The sequence below is a fragment of the Moschus berezovskii genome, chromosome 20, assembly GCF_049115385.1.
Source record: "Moschus berezovskii isolate FMDL1 chromosome 20, NW_MosBer_1.0, whole genome shotgun sequence".
Classification (NCBI taxonomy): Eukaryota; Metazoa; Chordata; class Mammalia; order Artiodactyla; family Moschidae; genus Moschus; species Moschus berezovskii.
Window position 1 is genome coordinate 59,659,674 of NC_142479.1, and position 20,539 is coordinate 59,680,212.

General features: G+C 48.1%; 1 protein-coding gene across 14 annotated transcripts in view; it reads right to left on the reverse strand.

The window, feature by feature from the left end:
• Positions 1–2,356: 2,356 nt before the first annotated feature.
• STRADA (STE20 related adaptor alpha) overlaps positions 2,357–20,539 on the reverse strand; it is a 28,608-nt gene continuing 10,425 nt past the window's right edge. For 8 of the 14 annotated variants that reach the window (XM_088829213.1, XM_088829211.1, XM_088829214.1 and 5 more), the window contains 9 exons: positions 11,343–11,445; positions 10,716–10,837; positions 9,161–9,269; positions 8,934–9,057; positions 6,705–6,876; positions 6,072–6,176; positions 4,055–4,296; positions 3,729–3,771; positions 2,357–3,236 (listed from right to left, as the gene is read on the reverse strand). In XM_088829213.1, the coding sequence (XP_088685339.1) occupies positions 3,084–3,236; positions 3,729–3,771; positions 4,055–4,296; positions 6,072–6,176; positions 6,705–6,876; positions 8,934–9,057; positions 9,161–9,269; positions 10,716–10,837; positions 11,343–11,445 (1,173 nt within the window). In that variant the 3' untranslated portion in view covers positions 2,357–3,083. Of the gene's footprint in view, positions 3,237–3,728; positions 3,772–4,054; positions 4,297–6,071; positions 6,177–6,704; positions 6,877–8,933; positions 9,058–9,160; positions 9,270–10,715; positions 10,838–11,342; positions 11,446–17,016; positions 17,046–19,222; positions 19,281–20,539 lie in introns of those variants that run through there. The other 6 variants (XM_088829210.1, XM_088829208.1, XM_088829209.1 and 3 more) reach the window with 2 other exon arrangements.

A 20,539-nucleotide genomic window follows, 5' to 3' on the forward strand; every position in this document is an offset into this window, starting at 1 on the left:
GCCCGGTGCCGCCTCCGGGGCCCCGGCGCCGCCGCCGACCCCCTTTCTGCGCTTTGTCTTCCCCGCCTTTGTCTGCCCCCCGCGCCGCCCCGGCGCTCCGCACCGCCCCTCGGGCTTCGCGCTCGCCCGCCTCGCAAAACCCGCCGCCCCGTCGGCCCGCTCTGGACCGAGGCAGGGACCGGAGCCGGAGGGTCCGCGCCGGAGGCCTCGGGACAGGGACGAGTACAGGTGGAGAGAGACTCGGGTGACAAATGGCGCTCCCGACGAGGCGGCGGCAAAGGATAACTGGGCGCGCCTGGGCCTTTGGCTGCTTCCATTCCCCCGCTCCGTGGGCCCTGCCAGCGTCCCCGCGCGGCTCCCACGCCCCCTCGGACGCCGGGATGGCAGGGGCGGCCGGGCATGCGATCCGCCACGCGAGGCGCGGCGCCGCCGGCCCCCGTGGCCACCAGCCCTCAGCCCCTTCTGGCTCCCGGCAGCCTGCGCCTGCGGTGCCCGTTGCAGCGGCCCTCGCGAGGCCGCCGCCCCAAAGCGTCTCTGGGGCCCGACTTTGTAGGCTTAGTCACCCCCACTCCCGGCTCCAGCGGGCACCGCTGCCCGAGAGAGGTCGAGGGCACCCCCTCCAGGGAAAGATTTCCAGCCTTCAAACAAACCTGGGTTCATCCAACCTCATTTGACACAGGGAGCAAGGCCTGAAGATCTGAAGTGACTAGTTTAAGTGACAAAGCCGAGCAGCAGGGTTGGCGTCAGAGGCTGGGCCTCCGGACCCCTGTCCCCGTGGCCAAGCCAGCGGGCACCGCAAGTCCCAGGTACACAGGAGGCCAGGCACCTAACTCCTCAGCTCCACGAGGAGCACAGGGGAGCCTGTACCCATGGCACCTCTGCAGGGACACCAGGGACTGCTGAGCTGCGCCTGCCATCCGGCTGGAAGCTGTTTCACAAAGCACAGCCCTAAACATAGCTCTTGCCCACATGGTGGCAGGAACAGAAGGAGCGGCTCCAGAGCGAGGCCCACACACTTGTCAGGAACAGAAGGGCTCAGCGCTGCCCGCCTGGCAGGGGAGTGAGGGAGGCATCGGGCGCCCCAGCCCCAGGCTATTCCCATGGCTGCCTCAGGGCACCCTCCCCGTGGTTCACTTTTCTCCTTAGACCCCTGTCCCTCTTTGGAGGAAGATTTACATTCAGGTTGAGCTGCAGCCCTCAGGCCTCCCCGGATGGGGTGTGTGAGAACTGAAACTGTTAAGGGGCCTCTCTTTTCCCGCGGAGCTTCCACACCTGTCTTCTGATTCTCAAGGGGGTTGTGGTGATGTGAGAAAAGTGAAGCCCTCGGAGGTATGGGGAGCAGCCCTGGGCACCGCCTGGCCCCTCGGCCCCCCTGCCCTGCCCAGGACCATCGGTGTGCTGAGCTGTAGCAGTTCCCACAGAATCAGCACTCTGGGCGCTGAGGATGAGCTGATGGCAAGGTGAAGCAAGCAGACCAGAGGGAAGAAAACAAGCTGATAATGGTGTAAAGAAAAGGGAACTCGAGGTTTAAAGAAAAAAAAAAACAGAGCTGGGCAGGAGGGGTGGAAATAAGTGTGAGCTGGCCTGCTCACCACCTCCATTTCAGTTCCCCGCTCCCTCCAGGGTCCTGCCTTCTCCTTAACCCCTGTAACTGGGAAGAGGTCTTCTATTTCTTTTGCAAAGTGGCGTTATAGTTTCTCAGGAAAGGCAAAGCAAGGGCATACGATGGGGTGAAGCAGCTACAGGGAAGCGGGAGGGGCACTTCCTTGATTTGTCATTTGAAGTGCCGGAGCTCGCTAGAGGGGCACCCACCCTGAGGGACGGGTAGGGGAAGGGGCCCGGCCGGGGGTGCACGCAGGCCAGGAGGAAGCACTGTGGAGGAGACCCAGGTCAGCCCCTGACCCCTGGCCCAGACTCCTGGCCACCAGCCAGGACGGAGGGGAGGACCGGGTCTGGGTCTCAGATTACCTGCTCTCTGAGTATTAGTTTCCAAGGTAAGGAGACACCACGAGTCCTGTTGCAAAACAACCCCCTTCACCTCCTTTCTTGCCAAAAGGGAGCCTCTTCTGCCTGGCCTCCACTGGCCCAGACGTGGTCTCGAGAAAGGGCCAGCACTCAGACCCTTCCTTCTCCAAAGTGTTTTGATGGCTACAGGCTAAAATGGTCCCAACATCAGATAATTAAAGACACATCTATCACGGGTTTGAAAGGAAACGTGTGTTGTGAGGCTGTCTTGTGAAGGTCACTGCTATGCCTCCACGGGCATGCATGGAGACGCTCTCAGATGGTAGAACCCAGGGCGGGATGACTTGTGTCTGAGCCTGCATGGCCAACGCACAACGATGTCACTCTCCAGTGGATTCTCTGGAACTTTTTAATTTGTTCTGGCAATGAAACTGACATGGCATAAGCACTTAAGCCCCTTAGGCTGGGCAGCACCAAGGCAGCCAGCAGGAGACAGTTAGATGGACTCCTGGTGGGAAAGGAAGGAGCTACCCAGATGAACCAAGGTGAGGTTTCTGGTGTCAGGGGCTGAGTGAAAGGAGTATGGACCACCCAAGCCTTACTCTAGTGCTTAAACAGAAAAAAATACCCTGTCCTTCAGTTACTAGGGAGAGGCCTGGGGGAACGGGGTGGGGTCCCTCCACGGACCTATAGGATCTGAGAGTAGGGGAGAAAAATGGAACTAGGCTGATGGGAGGGCCAGCATAGGAAGAAGTCGCACAGTTCCCCAGGTGAGTCTAACCCTGGGCTTGGACTTCACAACCCCCATAGCCAGGACAGGACAGTGTCTCTTCCTTCTGCAGAGGTCAGGTCACCTGAGCTCACAGGACAGGGAATGTTAGATTTCTGGCCCCTCCCGATCCCTGGGTGTTGGGGTTCCCTCGTGTCTCAAAAGCCTTGAAGCAGTAAAGTTTTTCTCCAAGAATTGCCTTTCCAGTCCCTAAGTAGCCAACTCTCCTGGTGAAAATGTCCTTTCCGCCCCATCTGCCCCCAGGAGGGTGGGAATGTGGCCAGCCTTCGGGAAGGATCCCGGAGGCACATGCAGCCCAGGATAGAGAACGTGCACCTTCTTCAGAGGCTCAGAACTCCCAATCGTCCACCTCCAGCTCTTCCAGGTTTGTTACCAGGCCGAAGAGCCCACTGTGATCCTGAGACTGTCTGCCTTCAAAAGTGGTGATGGGGGTGACAGGTCGGAGTAACTCAGGCAGAGCCTCTGAGGCACGTCGCTTGATCTGGGGAAGGAGAGAGAGTTGAGGGTGGATCCTGTTGCTTTGAGCCTCAGGATGTGGTGGGGCAAGGGACAGACAGGCTGCTAGAAGCAGGAGTCTCTAAGGGGAGAGGAAAGAGCAGCACCTTTAATGGACTTTGGAAACATGGTCATGTCTCTGACCCGTCAGGAAAATGAAAGTGTTAGTCATGCAGTCATGTCTGACTCTTTCGCCACCCCATGGACTGTAGCCTGCAAGGCTTCTCTGTCCATGGAATTCTCCAGGCAAGAATGCTGGAGTGCGTAGCTATTCCCTTCTCCAGGGGATCTTCCGACCCAAGGACTGAACCCGGGTCTCCCACACTGCAGGCAGATTCTTTACCGTTTGAGCCTCCACCAGGGAGGAGGAGACAATATCTAAAGACCCAAAACTTTAGACAATATCTAAAGACTGAGGGTGGCTGGAGCCACAAGCAAGGAAAGCCACCACCAGGGGGCCCAGGGAAGGCTACTGTACCTGCTTGAAGAAAGGATGGTTCAGGAGGGTGCTGGCACTTGGTCTGCAGAGGAAGGAGAGAGACCAGCATCACCCCTGTGCCATTTCCAGAATCCTGCTGCTGCCGCCTTACCCTCAAAGGCCCCTCTCCTTCCCTCGGCTCCTCAAGAAACAACAGCTAGAGTGACCCAGGCTGGCTTCCTGGCAAACCCTGTGCCACCCGCTCCCGCTGTGGGGACTTCAGACTCCTCCAGGGAACCCAGACCTTTCCTGGACAGATGCATCCTCTCCAACCCCTGCCCCTCCCTAGTCCCCCACAAGGCCCACCCCAAGCCCAGCAGGCGCACCTCATGTCTGGGCTGCGCTGAAGGCACTGCTCCACGAAGTGGTGGAAATGGGGTGAGAAGGTGCGGTGGTAGGGGTGGGAGGGCGAGTCGCCGTTGGAGGTCCTGGGGGTGCTGGGGGCCAGGCTCTCACTCAGGCCTGAGTTGGCCGCCGAGCGCGAGGCGCTCATGGTCAGCTCCTCGGCAGGGATGGTGCTGGTGTCTAGCAGGCAGGGCACCGTGCCGTTCAGCTTCTCCAGCAGCATCTGGGGAGGACAGAGCCAGGCCGGGCTGAAGGGCCCCGGAAGGACCACAGAGTTCCTTCACGAGTCCACTTTTCCCCAAACACACGAGTGATTCGGGGGCAGCAAAGACCGAAGTGGGAAAAGGCCTGTCACTGTCTTACTTTGATTTTCTCGACTCTGTACCTAGACAGACACCCACACCCTCCTGTCTAGTCCACCAGAGCTCATCCATCTGCGAGACACTTTTCTGAAACATGCATCCGATGCTATCACTCTTGTGCTCAGAAGCCTTTGACAGTTCTCCACATGCCCTAGGACAGGAACTGAACACGCTGGCCTGGCCCACAGAGTCCCTCGTGACCTGCCTGGGCTTCCTTCTCCAGCCATGCCAGCTGGCAGCCCCGCAGAAGCACTCATACTGCAGCCTGTCCTCAGATTCTATTCTTTCTTGACTGGGTCTGTCACAGGCTGTTCCCTCAGCCAAAAAGTTTCCTTCCACTGGAAGCTCCCATTCTTCACCTAGTTAATTTCTATTTGCCTTCAAGTCTCAAGTGTCCCCTCCCTGAAGCCTCCCCGGCTTCCCTCCTCTAGAGCTGCCCTCTGGCCACTCTCCAGCCGCCCCTATCCCCACGGGGCAGGCCATCTGTGGGTTCAAGGATAGGCTCACTCAACAGGCACAACCTCCCCCCGGCCCCCACCGCCTCCTCCCAGGTCTCGATCATGCTCCAGGAACTTGGGCCCCAGGTAATCCTTGCCCAAACGACCCAAGTCCACTTCCTGGACTTGGCAAGACCTGGATAAGTCTCTTCCCTGAGTCTAGCTCCAAGGGAGACAATGCAGACTCCTGGCTGCATTGTGCCAAGAAGCCACGGGCATCAGGCAGTTCAAAGGGGCGTGAATGGGGTGGGAGGTGGAGGGAGGTTCAAGGAAGGGACACGTGTACAGCGATGACCGATTCGTGCTGATGTACGGCAGAAACCCACACACTATTGTAAAGCAATTATCCTCCAACTAAAAATAAGTAAATGAAAAAAATTGGGGGGAGCATGAACAGAAGGAAGCTGGAGGTTGCAAAGGTATTGACTGGAACGTGGTAGTGCTGAACCTGAGAAGTCTAATTCTAAATTAGAAATCGGCCTTCTACAGCATCACCGACTCAACTGGACATGAACTTGAGCAAACTCCGGGAGATGGTGGAGGACAGGGAAGCCTGTCGTGTGGCAGTCCATGGGGTTGCAAAGAGCTGGACATGACTTAGTATCTGAAGAACAACAGCAGCTTCCAGGTATACTGATCAAGGTAAAAAAACAAAACATATTTTATAAACTTAAAAAATTTCTCAGGGACTTTCCTGGCGGTCTAGTTGATTAAGACCACACTTCTACTGCAAGGGGCATGGGTTCAATCCCTGGCTGGGGAACTAAGATCCTACATGCCATGTGGTGCAGCCAAAAATTGGGGGGAAAAATGTCAGTTTAAAAGTAAAAATAGACACCTGGTATGTGGGCTCCAGACCTTGATTATAAGCAGTGCTTACTTCTGTGACCCCCACCTCCCGGGCTCCATTTCCACCACAGTTATCACAGACACAAGTAAACGGTTACACAGGTTACACAACTATCCCCACCGCCTACCCTACCCCCCCCCCACCCACACTGGGGCTCTTGAAGGAAAGGCCTGGGTTGTTCATCCTAGCATCTTGGGCTGGTGTCCAGAGCGTGGCAGGTCCTCAACAAGCGTTTGTGGGAGGCAGACAGGAAAGGAGGACAGAAGGAGATCCCTGGCTGCAGGCTCACCTGGGTGGCAGGCATATCTTTAAAGGGGACGTGGCCATTGGCCAGCTCACAGGCCGTGATTCCCACACTGTAGATGTCAGACTTGGCATCATAACCCTGGAGATTCTATATCAGGAGAGAAGAGCCACAGGTCACTCCACTGGAGCCTTGGTCGTTGTTCTTAGACAAAGAAGCAGGTGGAGCAGAAACTCCCCAAATCGGGACGAGCTGCGAGGCTTCCCTCACCTGTACACTGAGGAGTTGCTGCTATTTTAGAACGAATGAGTGTCTGGCTAAGGCCATGTGAGAGCAGGAGGAAGTGCTCTGCTTAGCATAGGGATGCAGAGAGAGTACCAAATGCTCGAGCATTTGGTGCTGTCTCTTCCCACAGGATGGGAACATCTCTGAAGGAAGTCTCAGTGCAGCTGAGGACCCGCCAGGGGTAATGACATCATCTGCCAGGGACACAGCACACCTGTGCTGCAAGGAGCCTCCCAGGTCTACCAGTCAACAGGGGAGCCCTCTCTCCAAGAACCCCCGACTCCGCTCAGAAGCAGAGGGTACCCCCCATCCCTAGAACTTCCTGAAGGCCTCCTGGGGGGGCGATATCACGAGTTGGTGGGGGCAGGGGCTCCTGAGATCCCGGGCACCGACCTGCTGGAGGACCTCCGGGCTGAGCCAGGGCAGAACCTTGATACTGTACTTGGGGAAGTCGTGGACCACACGCTGCCGCTGCCCGTGGCTGATCATGCTGAGGTTGCTGCGCAAACCCGACAGGTAGACCTTCCCGTCAGCGGAGATCAGAACGTGGCTGGCTTTGACGCTCCTGGGGGGCGGGGGTGTGTGTCACCGGGCGGCAGAGGAGGCCCTCACAGCACAAACCTTTGTCTTCACAAACTAGACCCAGTCAGCTTTCTCCCCTGGGGCATGTATTATACACATACATACAGATTACTGCTTCCCTGGTGGCTCAGTGTTAAAGAATCCACCTGCCAAGTAGGAGACTGAGGTTTGATCCCTGGGTCAGGAAGATCCCCTGGAGAAGGAAATGGCACAACCCACTCCAGTACTCTTGTCTGGGAAATCCCATGGACAGAAGAGCCTATTGGGTTACGGTCCATGGGACTGCGAAAGAGTCGGATGTGACTTAGCCACTAAACAACATATACATACATATAATATCTGAGTACACATATACATATGTATTACATATACATGAACATGTATTTTTGTGAAAAATTTCAAACATACAGAAAGAGAAAAAACATCCTGACCCCATTTACACATTACCAGGTTTTGAAACTTACTCATGTTCTGTTCCAGTTCTCTCTTATGCTCACAGACCACTGCTTCCTCCAGTGTCTTCCTCCACTTTAATCTGTACTTTCTGTTTGCAGGTGTTCTCATGAAGTGTACTACTGCTTCGCACGCATTTTCTGTTTTGACCTAATGGCACCGTGTCAGGCAGCCCATGTTTCAGGGTTATGCTTCAGAGCGCCATTGTGTTGCCAACGGTATACACCTCACTGTTGCTTCTAATTGCCACCTGCACTCTGGAGTGGGGTCTGACATTTACTAATCCATTCTTCTAGGAAGGGGCACTCATGTTGACTCTAATCGGCACGAATATGAACACGGATGTCTATGCACACATCCCCTGAGGTGCCTGTGGGAGGGCTTCTTTGGGGTGCGCACCCAGAGGCAGCACTGATGGCCCCGGTTCTGAGTGACCCTGACTGGCTGAGGGGGCCACCTTCTACCGTCTCGATTGGAGACCCACCTCCTCACCGCACTGGCCCTCACCCAGCCTCTGAATCCCTGCCAGACCCCCACGGACATAAGGTGACATCACCTTGTTTTCATTTGATTTTCTGATTCTTGCTGAGTCATGTCTGACTCTTTGTGACCTCATGGGCTGCAGCCTGGCAGGCTCCTCTGTCTATAGGATTTCCCAGGCAAGAATACTGGAGTGGGGTGCCATTTCCTACCCCTGGGGATCTTCCCAACTCAGGGACCACACCTGAGTCTCTTAGGTCTCCCGCATTGGCAGGTGGGTTCTTTACCACTGCGCCACCTGAGAAGCCTCACTACAGTGTCTGTTCGTATGACCATTATCAGTCTTTTGGGTTTTCTCTTGTATAAACTTCACATCCTTTGCTCATTTTTCTATTGCTTTGCTATCCTTTTCTTATGGATTCACAAAATCAGTTTTGGACAAAATGAACAGCTTCCACACTCTAACTCCTTTCTTAACTTTGTCCCTGGTGCCCTGTATTGGAGAGAAAGCTTTAATCTTGATATAATCAAATCAAATCCATCTTTTTTTTTTTTTTGGCCTTATGTTTTGTGTGTGTAAAACATTTAGAAGTTATGGTACGCCTCAGATCACAAAAATATTTCCTTGCATTTCCTTCTATGTAAGCCTAGAACTTGCATTTAGGCCTTGAAAACATCTGAACTACTCCTCTGCACATGGAATTAGGGAGAGGTCCTGGTTGTTTCATCTTCCCTACCCCGAACTGCTTCTCCCCAACACCATCTCCTGAGCACTCTGTCTTTTCCTGAGCCTCCCAGCTGAGGGCTGACTCCGGGGAGCACACCCCAGAAGGGGTGCTCCGAGGAGGGAAGGGTGGGTGCGGAGGCCCACGCTGGATAGTCAGTCCCCTCACACAGTCCCCAGGAAACAGCTGCTCGGTAAAGAGAAAGTCAGCAGCTTCACACGGACAGGGCAAATGCTTCGCGCCGGCAGGAGAGGCAAGGGCAGGACTCACGCCTCGATTTAACCTCTGGCTTCACTGACTTCAACCTTCAACCATTTCTTTGAGGGTTCACGATCCCAGATACCGCTCGGGTAAAGGGTGAGAGGCCTGCGAAAGCAAGCACCTGTGCACGTAGCCCATGTGGTGGATGTAGTCCAAGGCCTTGAGCGCCCCCTGCAGGATGTAAGCGATGGCCAGCTCGCTCATGCCGTCCATGAAGTGCGTGCAGATGAGGTCCTTGGCTGAGCCTGAGGAAGAGGGCCGAGGGGACAGGGAAGGGCGGTGGCACATGGGCGAGCTGCTGGCAGAGTGCTCAGAACCCCTCTCCGCCAGGACCCCCTGCCCACTCACCGTATGCCATGAACGACGTGACGACCCACAGCTCGTTGTCTGCAATGAAGGTAGCTCCATAGGGTAGGATGTTGGGGTGGCTGAAGAGTTTAGAGACGTGGAGTTCCCCCTGCAAGCATTGGTGAGCTGCGATCAGAACCAGGGGGCAGCGACTGCCCTGGTGGTCCTTTGGCTCAGACTCCACACTCTGCAACGCCAGGGGCCCAGGTTCGATCCCTGGTCAGGGAACTCAATTTCGCATGTCGCAACTTACAGTTCGCATGTTGCAACTAAGACCTGGTGCAGCTAAATATTAAAAAAAAGAAAAAAAAAAAAAGAACGACGGGGCACCGAGGAGAATGTGCAACATGATAGTGGCAGTGTGAACACTACGGGGAACTAGAATCCCAGGAGCAGCCGGGACTGGGATGAGAGGAGCCAGGCTCTGCTGTCTCTGCAGGGAAGTCAGCCCTCTCCACCAGCTTCTGCCTAACTCTGGCTCTGCCAGCCAGTCCTAAAGGGCCTGAGAACCATTCCCTACCTCCAGGGTAACTGCTGAGATAGCAGAGGGTGGCAGTGCACTGCCTCAGAGACATGAAAACAAACTGCAGTCTGAGGACACTTGGGAAGTTAAAGCTTAGCTCAACTTCAAGGGCCAAGGCACACGACTCCTCTTTAAGATAAGAAAATAACAACAAAAATGTTTTCCTATTACAAAGGGAAGTGTTAGGAATGGAAACATGGAAAGAGCGCATTAAGAACAACTACTAAACATTAGAAGAGATTTCTCCAGTGACCTCAGGTTGAGAGCTCCTTTCCTCAGAAGCAGCTATAGAAAGCGTAAGACTTATGGAATTCTAAAGTAAATTTGGACAAAAGATGTGAAAAAAAATTGGACAAAAGAACTGCAGAAACTTCAGGGTCCTGGCCCCTGGGAAATGAGCCAAGGCCCAACAGCCAGCCCCTTCTAACCTGTCCACAGCTCTACAGAATGAAGAAAAGGAGGAAGAAAAGAACCACAGAGCCCAGCGCACTCTCAAACTCAGGTGTGTTTGTTTCCAAATAACTGAGCTAGGATTGACCTTCTGTCCCACCCTGAGACCCGCAAAATTACTCTGAACATACGAACTGGCATTACAGCACCTTCAGATGAGCTGAATTCAGAAAAACGCTGTAACTGAAGAAGGGGAAGGGGCCCAACCAACTGTACTTAAAATATACTGACTAAGGCCCTCGTCCCTGCACCAGAAAAGAGACTGTCTGAGTGTGGAGCTTGTCACTTACTAGTGTGTGTGTGACCAGGGGCAAGTTACTTAGCCTCGCTGAGTAATAGATACATGATTAAATGAGCCACAAGGGGTCTCTAGAGAAGAGGGAAATACACATCAGGTGAGCAGTGCTACAGAATCCTTAATACCAAATGTCCAAGATTCTTCACTGAGAGCTTCCTTAACTTCTTGGCTTGGTCTACCTTCGTTTCCTGCCAGCTATTTCAGAAGACAGATGTAAACATGCCTTGTAATTACTACTGGGACTAAAAGCCCACCCTCCAAGTGTCACAATCATTTCTGATTACCTGTAAGAACGTCACCATCTCATTGGAGCAAGCCTCGAGGTTAATCCTTCGTACCGTCACATACTCCCCTGTTGGTCTGTACCTTGCTAGGTTCACTGTCATCAGGTCCTCGAATCCTTTGCCTAAAAGAAAAGAAGGCCGTAAACAGGGACAAGAGCAACACCGGTTTTCAACTTCTTTAAAGAGACTTGATTTTAGAATGAATATATGAATATGAGTAACTGAAACGCTTTGCTGTACACCTGACATTAACACAACATTGGAAATCAATTGAAAAAAAAAAAAAGACTTGATTTTAAAAGAAAATTCAAGTTAAAACTTTCACTTCTGTTATGTCTTGATTTTTTCTTCTTCCATCAGTTCCTTCTCAGACAACTATTCTAACTGATGATGGCCCAGGACACCAGGAGTGTGCAGAAAAAACTGAAAAAGAGCTCCTCTCCTGAAAACATGATTGATCTCTATCTCCATACCTCGAAGAAGAAAATCACAGAAGACCCTCCCCCAAAAAGCCAGTTTTGTCACCACATATCTTGCTAACTGGCTGACAGCTTCTGGCACACATTCATCTGAAGATGCTGAAAAGACCACTGCAGTCCCCTGGAGCATGACAGTCCTGGACATTACCTATAATGGTGAGCAGCTCATAACACCCTCCCTCTGGCAGGAAGCTACTCATGATCTCCGGCTTAGAGAAGGATGCTATCGACTCTGAGCTCGCCTCATTGGTCTAAAGGAAAAGAAAAACAGGTTAGTGAGAGAAACTTGGGGGCAGGGGTGGGAATGGGGAAGACAGTAATTCAGACCCATGAAGAGACTGGCATCTAAACAAACATACAAACTTGGACTCTGGAGCAGTCCCAGCACTGTTTGATGAGAAGGCAAAGTAAAGTCTCACCAGTTCAGGGCAGTCACTGGCACTAATATTAAAAGTACGTGTGAGGGCTAACTACAAATGTGGATGGGGTGAGGGTCAGGTGTAGCTGACAGTTGATTTGCTCGTCCTTCCCAACAACTGGCTTATCTCATAGCTAAAAGCTGTGGCTTTAGCTGGCTCATAGCTAAAAGCTCTGAAATTCTTACCTGGGAAAGGATGTCCAGAGAAAGGCATATTTAGAAAAGAGAAGGGAGATGGGTGGGTAGGGGGTTCTCTTGGATTTCCAGCTGCATTAGGGTCCTATTTTTAAGATCCTGATGAAAAAATTCCCAAAGATCAAACGCTGAATCTCACTACTGGCCATAAGAGGCTCCCTCTTTAGCAAACCAAGAGGCCAGCCATGGGATTTCCCTGGCAGTCCAGTGGCTAAGACTCCGAGCTCCCAATGCAGGGGACCCAGGTTCAATCCCTAGTCAGGGAACTAGATCCCACAGGCCACAACTAAGAGTTTGCATGCCACAACTAAGACCCCATACAGCAAAATAAATTAATTAAATTAAAAAAAATAAAAAAGAGGCCAGACCAGTCATTCTCTGACATTTCCAAGGGAAGCTAGAAAACAGCTAACACATGGGGCTACAGGCAGGGAACAGAGCCATCAGGTCTCAGCTATCATCTCAGGGAGCAGAAGGGACCCGCTCCCTGGTCCCTGTGCACTGCAGCTGCAGATGAAGCTGGGTCTCAACCACTTCGGATGCAGGCATCACAGGTGAGGTCCTGATGGGAAATGCCCAAAAAAGTAAATGGTAGGCCAGTAGCTCTTCCTTCAGTTCAGTAGGCTCAGTGTCCTTCCTCCAGATCTAAATTTATCTGTATTATTTAGGGACTATCAGTACTTTTCTCTTGGATCCTCTTTTTTCAGATGTGTGTCTAACTGAAACGAAGACTCTTAGACCAGCTCATGTTTCGTAGGCTGCGTTCATAAACCTGCTCTCTGGTTAGGAAAAGGTCTTCGAAGACTGAGAGGCTCTCGGCTCAGCATGAGCCAGCACAATGTGTGAACTGAGAAATGTTCTGGCATGCTGGTATCACCTTGTGGGGGGTCCCTGACGTTTGAAACACATCTGCTTTCAAAACACTGATGCTGCCGGTGGTGCAAGAAACCAAATGGGGTTTTGTCTCCAGCAGTGCTTAAACTAACAGGAACCCAGTCAAGCAAAGTTGAGCCTTGTCAGCAAAGTGTAGTTTTCGTTTAATCGACTTTATATGTCTAAGATTCACCTATAATGTTGTATTTAGCCACACTGTGTAATATTCATCTTATGAACAACTTCAGTCTATCCTTCCAATGCTGATGGGCTTTTGGGGTTACTTTTAAGTCTGCTATTATGAACTGTGCTACTAAAAACACACTCGAATGGGTCCCTTGACACATACATGCAGGAGTTACGGTAAAGTTTATACTGAGGAGAACTGGAGGTTCTGACTTTAGGAGAAAAATACCAAACTGGTTTCTAAAAAGGGTATATCAGTTTACACTCTCACCAGCAATACTCTTGCTCTGTCAACCCAGCTTTTCCTCAACACTTGGTGTATTTGGACTTAATTTTTGCCACTCTCTTTGTGGGTTTGATTTACATTTCCAATTGCTAATGAAGTTGAGCATCTTTTCATGTATTTATTGGCCATGTGGATTTTCTCCAGAGTGAAAATGCCTCTGTCTCTTGTCCATTCTTCTACCATTTTTTGATTTCCCCAAAGTAGGCCCCATGGAACACTGATCCTGGCAGTTAATGCATAAAAAACAGTCTACACATCCAGTTAAGTTACAACATGCAGCACACTCCTTCTCGTGGACAATCACAAGGGGTGCACACATGTTAAAGGTTTTGAGAAGTTCTGTAGTTTGATGAAGACTAACACTGTTTAACCTGTTTCTCAAAGATGCCTTGTGTGTCTCACATCTGTTAAATCTGGGAGAAGATAATTCGGTAAAGGCTATCTGAAGCAAAACATATGGGATAATGCTAAGACTCAAGGCTTAGGGGCCAGGGAGAGGCTGAACTTGAACTCAGTCTGTCACTTGTGCTGTGACCCTGGGCAAGTCCCTCTGAGCCCTGGGATTTCCATTATCTCATCAGTGGAATAATTCCCACTTCACAGAGTTGCTGTGACGATGAGATGAGATGAAACATGTGCAGAGCTCAGCATTGCTTGGTGGATCACAGGTATTCAGTAAACATGAATTCTATTCTCCTCCCTCTCCTGCTGTCTACTTTTTGGTCGTTCTCCTGTTCCACAGAGAAGGTGGAACAGAGAAAATGGATAAAAAAGAGACTCCTAAATAGAGCCTGATCCACAGTTAAGGTTGGTTTGCTTTTGGTTTTTGCACGCAGCTGTGCTTTCAGATGCTCTGAAAACAGATTCCAGGATCACTTAACAGCCACTGCAGCTTCTTCAAAGTCTCATTTTCAGACCAGATACTGGTTACTACATGCCAGGTGCATCACACAGCTGAGAGATTCAGACCATCAAGAACAAAATGGAGTGGCGATCTGAGCAAAAAGCCTAAGCCAAGAGCTCTGAGGTGGCGACCCCCAACTGAGGAGATTCTCAGCGGCAGGATGCACTCATCAAGGAGAGCCTGGAAACTGCTACACATATTTTCACTCTGCTTCGCTGTTTTCTCAAGTATCAATCTACCCTCAGGAAAATCAGGGTCGCCAGTTAACAGAAAATCCAGGGGGTGCTTTCAGACCCATCCCCTGCTCTGGTCTCCGAGGATCCACCTGACTCGACCGCTGCCTCACTGCCTGGACTCGCTGCACCTGACCCCCGCGAGCAAGTGGTCACAGCAAATGCACACCAGCTCTCCCTTTGTCTGGATCACTCCTGACCTGCTCCTTCCCTGCCCTCACCATCTTCTCATCAGTGCTTCTTCCTTACCTCCAAGGCTGCAACTTAATGTCATCTATTCTAGTCAAAGGAAAGCAGGCGCCCAGTCACTTTATTATGTCATCTCGCTTCATTTTTCCCCACTGGGATCATTGTGATTTTCTTTGTAGTGATCACTGCAGTTTACTTTGTCTACTGTCTTGTCTCCTCTGCTAGAATATAAGCTCTGTGGGGACAGGGCCTGTCTGTCTCTTCACTGATGTATTCCCCAATGCATACAACCATGCTGGCATCTACTTAAAAATGAATCATTTATGGGACTTCCCTGGTATGGTGTGGCCAAAAAAAGGAAAAAAAAAAAAGAAAATTGAAGCCAACATTTGAACTCAGGAGGTTTTCTGCCCATGACCTTGTTATTCCCATGAGTTGAAGAAGAGAAGCAAACGTACCAGCCCGTTCCATTGGAGACAGCTCAACATACAGACCTAGACTGTGAATGCCAGTCCTCCTCCAGCACACTCCCTAGCTCCTCTGTTACCAGGGGAATTTTACAGATCAGAATCTGACACCTGCATGTGAGAAAGTACTGTGTATTTTAGCAGCTAACAATATGGCCCCGATGAGAACAAATCTAGAACGACTGTGTTTTAAGGTCTCTCCTCTGATCTCTAGGCAAAATGCCTTATGTTTCTCTAATTTGAAAAAGAGGACTGTGAAAGACAGTTGAGTCCTGAGATAAATTTTTTTTTACATGCATTTTAAATAATTCCCTTTGGAAAAACTACAGATGGGATACTTTCTCTTAAAACTACAGATGGGATACTTTTTCTTAAAACTACCCATCTCCCCTTCTCTTGCCAAGAGTGCATATAAAACATACTATCTATTCACTAAAGCCATACTTCTGTTGAGCCTAGGTATGGAATGATTCATTTAATTACTGATATGATTAGCTTGTAACTTGACAAACGTAGTATTTCAACTGTCTTTGCTGACTACAGAAAAGTACTTTAAAGTGTTTCAGAAAATGAAATTCTTTAGGTAACTGGGAATACGAATGAGTTCACTGGGCAGTTTGGAATTTTATGAAATGAACTAGTGTTGATTGCTTGGCTCCTCTACCATTCTGTCCCCAACTCCTTGGAAATGACCCTAAAACGGAGGCTTTCTGCGTTGTGGATTTTAACGGTCTGAACTCAGAGAGAAACTGATCTTTATTTAGGAAAACAAACAAAGGCAATAATATTTTGAAAGAAAGAGGTTTGGTCTGATTTTCCCACAAGAAAGGCAAGTTAGTCCATTATACTGTTTCAGATTTAGACAAGGTCAAAATTCAGATGAAGTCCATTCTCTTTAAACTTAGCATGGCATAGTTTTATTAGTGTAATGTGTACTCTCATATTGCCTAGAGAAAGAAACTAATTCCATCAGTCTTTTCTTAGTTTCCCCTACCGTGAAAAGTATTTTGTTCATTCTGAAGCATTTGAAACATACATAAGCTACTGATATCGAGAAATGACCATTAAATAACTTTGTTTAAAAAATATAAAACAAAATGCAACAAAGCACACAAAGACGTTATCTATGAAATGCCCAACTTTAAATAAGTACATTCAACCTCCCACAGGTTTCACACAGGATGACTTCTGGTATAAAATCAGCAGCCGGGAAAACATAGAAACTATATACAACTGGTACTGTACTCTGGAAAAATACCTAACTGTTCATACAGTGCACGTTTTTGGTCTCCTGACTGGAAAATATTTGGATCTGATAGACAGGCACTGCCAAGCAAGCTTCACTCAAAGATAAACTCCTAAAAAAATAACCTCCTAGTCAGCAGCACTATCTTTCACCCACCTTGGAGCTGCCTGGAAAAGGCACAAAGGTCGTCATTGGAAAAGAAGAGGTCTATGAAGAAAAGGGCTCTGATTCTCTTTGTATAAGACACTGATTCACCGTATCAGAAACGGCTTGGTTTGCTGCTGTTATTCCCATTGGTAAATAAACTAGAAGAGTCAGAAGTGGGGCAGGATTCTTAATACTTCTGCCAATAAAATAATACATTTTCTGTTTTGTACATTAAAATCTGGGGTTTTGTTTTTAAAGTAGATTTGAAGTCCTGCCTTATAATCTAGACAGAGATCTATATTCTTTCTGTGGACTGAAATCTATTATTAATTGACTAAGGACAGAAAATATAGTACCACTAGTCACTGCAAGCTAACCACGTTAGATTGATGAAACTTTCTCTCTCTTTTTTTTTGGAGAGGGTGGCCAGGTGATTGGGAGAGCTAGGAGGGGGAGGAGAGAGAAAAAGTGCTTGAGATGTTTTTTCAGTTTTCAAAGTACACATCAGAATCTCTCCGGGGTGAAACCTGAGTCCCCACAGAAGAATGATATTGCAAATAAAACTCAAGGGCAGATGAGCAGAAATGTAAAATGATAAGCCAACCAAAAAACCAAACAGAGCTCCACAAGTCAACTCCATGCAACAGCCATGGTGCAAGAGCCTAGGAAATCACTTACTTTTCTCCGAGTGTCACCCGGAGGCTGCTCTGGAGTAGAGAAATTGGTTGTTGGCATTTTGTGTTTTTGGCAGAAGACACACCCACATTCAGAACAGCAATTACTGCACTTAGGACTACATTTATTAACAGAAACCACTTAAGTCATTATAGCAAAAACTGCCTGCAGTGCCACATATAAACACACACACACACACACACACAGAGATCCACAGTAAAAATGCTGCAGATACATGGGGTTTTAAACATGAACCTATGGCTCTTCAAAACTTGGCAAGACTCTTATTCTACGGGTATTCTTTACTGAGGACGACTCAACTGCTATAGTTTCAGTTATACAATTACTTTCCATCAGCACACAATATTACTTTCAATTGGCTGGTTTCAGAGTCTTACACTTTTATAAAAATTCATTATCAAATTATAGACATTGTTGGTGATTTCCCAGGGAGTACAGGAAATAAAAAATAGGTTTGCCAAAAAAACCCAAAAAAGACAAAAGAAGTTTTAATACAGCAACCTGTGTTTGTGGGACCATTACTGAGTTTGATTCTTCAGTCAGATACATTCTGTTCTGAATGAAAATAAAGCAAGGGCTTTGGGGCCCTCTGCTACGCCTGGTGAACATGAATAAAGCAAAGGACGGCTTAAATAACTTTCTGCTCCAAAAGAGGACAACTTCTGTACCTGTGCTTTTCTCCAATCTAAAAAATAATCGAAGTAAAGATTCTAACTGTAAAGGACTGGAATGATTACACATCTCCAAAATATCTGCAGAGTAAATTAGCCTCAATTTATCAAAATAAGATTTTTCTGTGTGTGCCATGGATCAGTTTCCTGGTATACAAATGGCAGAAGTGGTTGCTTAAGACAGGCTTCTTACAGTCAAAGATAAGAAGCCAGGGGAACAGGTGAAAGGAAATGAAACCCAGTCTTCATAGAGCAGAAGGCAAATCCCAAGCTGTATCAACCTGAATATACACTTCATTAAGCTGTAAACGATATACAGAACAATTTCTTCATCCTCCTCAGATCAGAGACTAGGCAATTATCAAAAGACACCCAGAAATCCTACACTCAAGACACCGAAATCAAAATCCATTCATCTAATTCACATAACCGGAATATTTTAAACTAATGTAAACTGGACTTCCAACTCAATTTTCATCAATGCCAGTGTTTACTTTTAAACCATCATGTTACCATTAGTGATGGGAAGAAAATGAGAATGGGAGCAGATATAGTTCCATAAGCCTTGCCTTTATTGTGTAGATTATTTGTATTCTTTATAATCAAAACAAAAATAACTCATCGTTTTTCTAAACTCTCATTTGTCTTTTACACAACCCTTCGACAAAGTTCATGAATAATTCAACTCTAAAAGTTTTGAGTGGCATTAGGGAAGATAAATTAATAGGTACCACCTGGTAACGTGTTTGAGTTTCCAATTACTCAAGACTTTCAGGGTATTTTGGATCACTTAACCAACATACTCAAACTGATAAGCCATTGCTTTAGCTACAGGAGCTAAAGTGAGTATCTGTGGTGTTCAGACACAAAGAATGGGGCTTTATTACTATTATTTTTATAGAAAAGGAATTCTCCTTGCCTTCAATTAAGATCACAGTTCCCAAAACAGCTCAATTTGAAAATAGCCAAAGGGAAGGGATTGGGTCTATTAAACTTCTAAATTGCAAATCTACTTTACTTTGAATCAACATTTAGAATTTACAATAGGAAGTTAGTGCCTTTGCCCTGACAGATTTTTTTCTTTAGTCTCTATTAAGTCTCATGAAAAGATAAGTCAACTAGATTCTTCAGTAAAACCATAAATTTTATGTCACTGCTACCTCTGTCCTGATCATAATTTTATTTTTTAAATATTCAAGGCTAGAGGTTTTTAAACAAATACTTTTTCCCCTTTAAGTATTTCAATTCGACAAATACTTAGAAGAAACGTGTGCTTTTAAGTAAACACTGGCTTTTTAACAATCAAGACAGGCCAAGGACAACTAACTGCCAGATTAGCCCTCCAATATGGGGGGAATCATGGATTCAAAAAAGAACCAAATAAATATAACAGCTGTAGCCAAATAAATATAACAAACTTTCCCTTGGAATTGCTAATGTCTATAAATTGATTTTAATCAAGAAAAGGGTAGCGATATTTATCCTGAACTGATGACTAAAAGTCATACTGTACTTACCTCCAAATAGTTCCAAATCTCTTAAGCCCTCAACAATGAACTTTTCCGAGACCCACCGCTAAAGAGGAAAACCCCAGAGAGAATTAGTACTTCTTCCAAGCCACAAAAAAATTAGCCATCAGCCATTAGAAAGACAAAAATACAACTATGAAAACTGAATCATGCAGTATAGTTAGGCTACATTCCTAAGGAAATGTTTTGAAAGGAGACTGGGGTTCAAATCGACTGAAAACAATAGATTAATCCCTTGCTCTATTCTTCTTTGTCTAATTTGGTGAGCATTTCTTAAATCTGACAGATGACAAGTAGTACTGGCCCTAATAATGAGTAGTTTTTGTCCTTCCTGTATATAAAAATGCCTTTGGATTGCATCTTAGTCAGTCTACTATACATGCTTTGGGTCATTATTGTCAATTTGAAAAAAATATGATGAATTCACAGCACAGAAAACAGGGATGAAACAGGTTTTCACAAGCCTCTGCTGCTGCTGCTGCTAAGTCACTTCAGTCGTGTCTGACTCTGTGCAACCCCACAGATGGTAGCCCTACAGGCTCTGCCGTCTCTGGGATTCTCCAGGCAAGAACACTGGAGTGGGCTGCCATTTCCTTCTCACAAGTCTCTGCTGCTGCTGCTAAGTCGCTGCAGTCGTGGCCGACTCTGTGCGACCCCACAGACAGCAGCCGACCAGGTTCCGCCGTCCCTGGGATTCTCCAGGCAAGAACACTGGAGTGGGTTGCCATTTCCTTCTCCAGTGTGTGAAAGTGAAAAGTGAAAGTGAAGTCGCTCAGTCGTCTCCGACTAGTAGCGACCCCATGGACTGCAGCCCACCAGGCTCCTCTGTCCATGCGATTTTCTAGGCAAGAGTACTGGAGTGGCTTGCCATTGCCTTCTCCGTCACAAGCCTCTAGTAGTTTGTAAAAGGAATTAGCCAGCTACACATTCTTTCATCCAGGAGGAGTTCTAAAGACATCATCAACATTTAAATTTTCTACCAAGTTTACAAGGACTGAACTAGCATGACTGATCTATGGTTTATATAACTGGCCTATTTCAAACGAGTATGGGTTTCCATCATACTAATCAGAGGTCTGGTTTCACCTGAATCAGGCTAAGAGAGAAGAGCAGCTCATACATAAAAGCAATGGGAACAAGGCTGCATTTCACTTAAGGGCTGGTATTACTGTGAATCAACATTTAGAGTTTACAATAGGAAGTTAGTGGCTTCCTGTGTGTGCACTCAGTCGCGTCTGACTCTTTACAACCCCATGGACTGTAGTGTAGTCCAGAAGGGTCCTCTGTCCATGGAGTTCTCCAGGC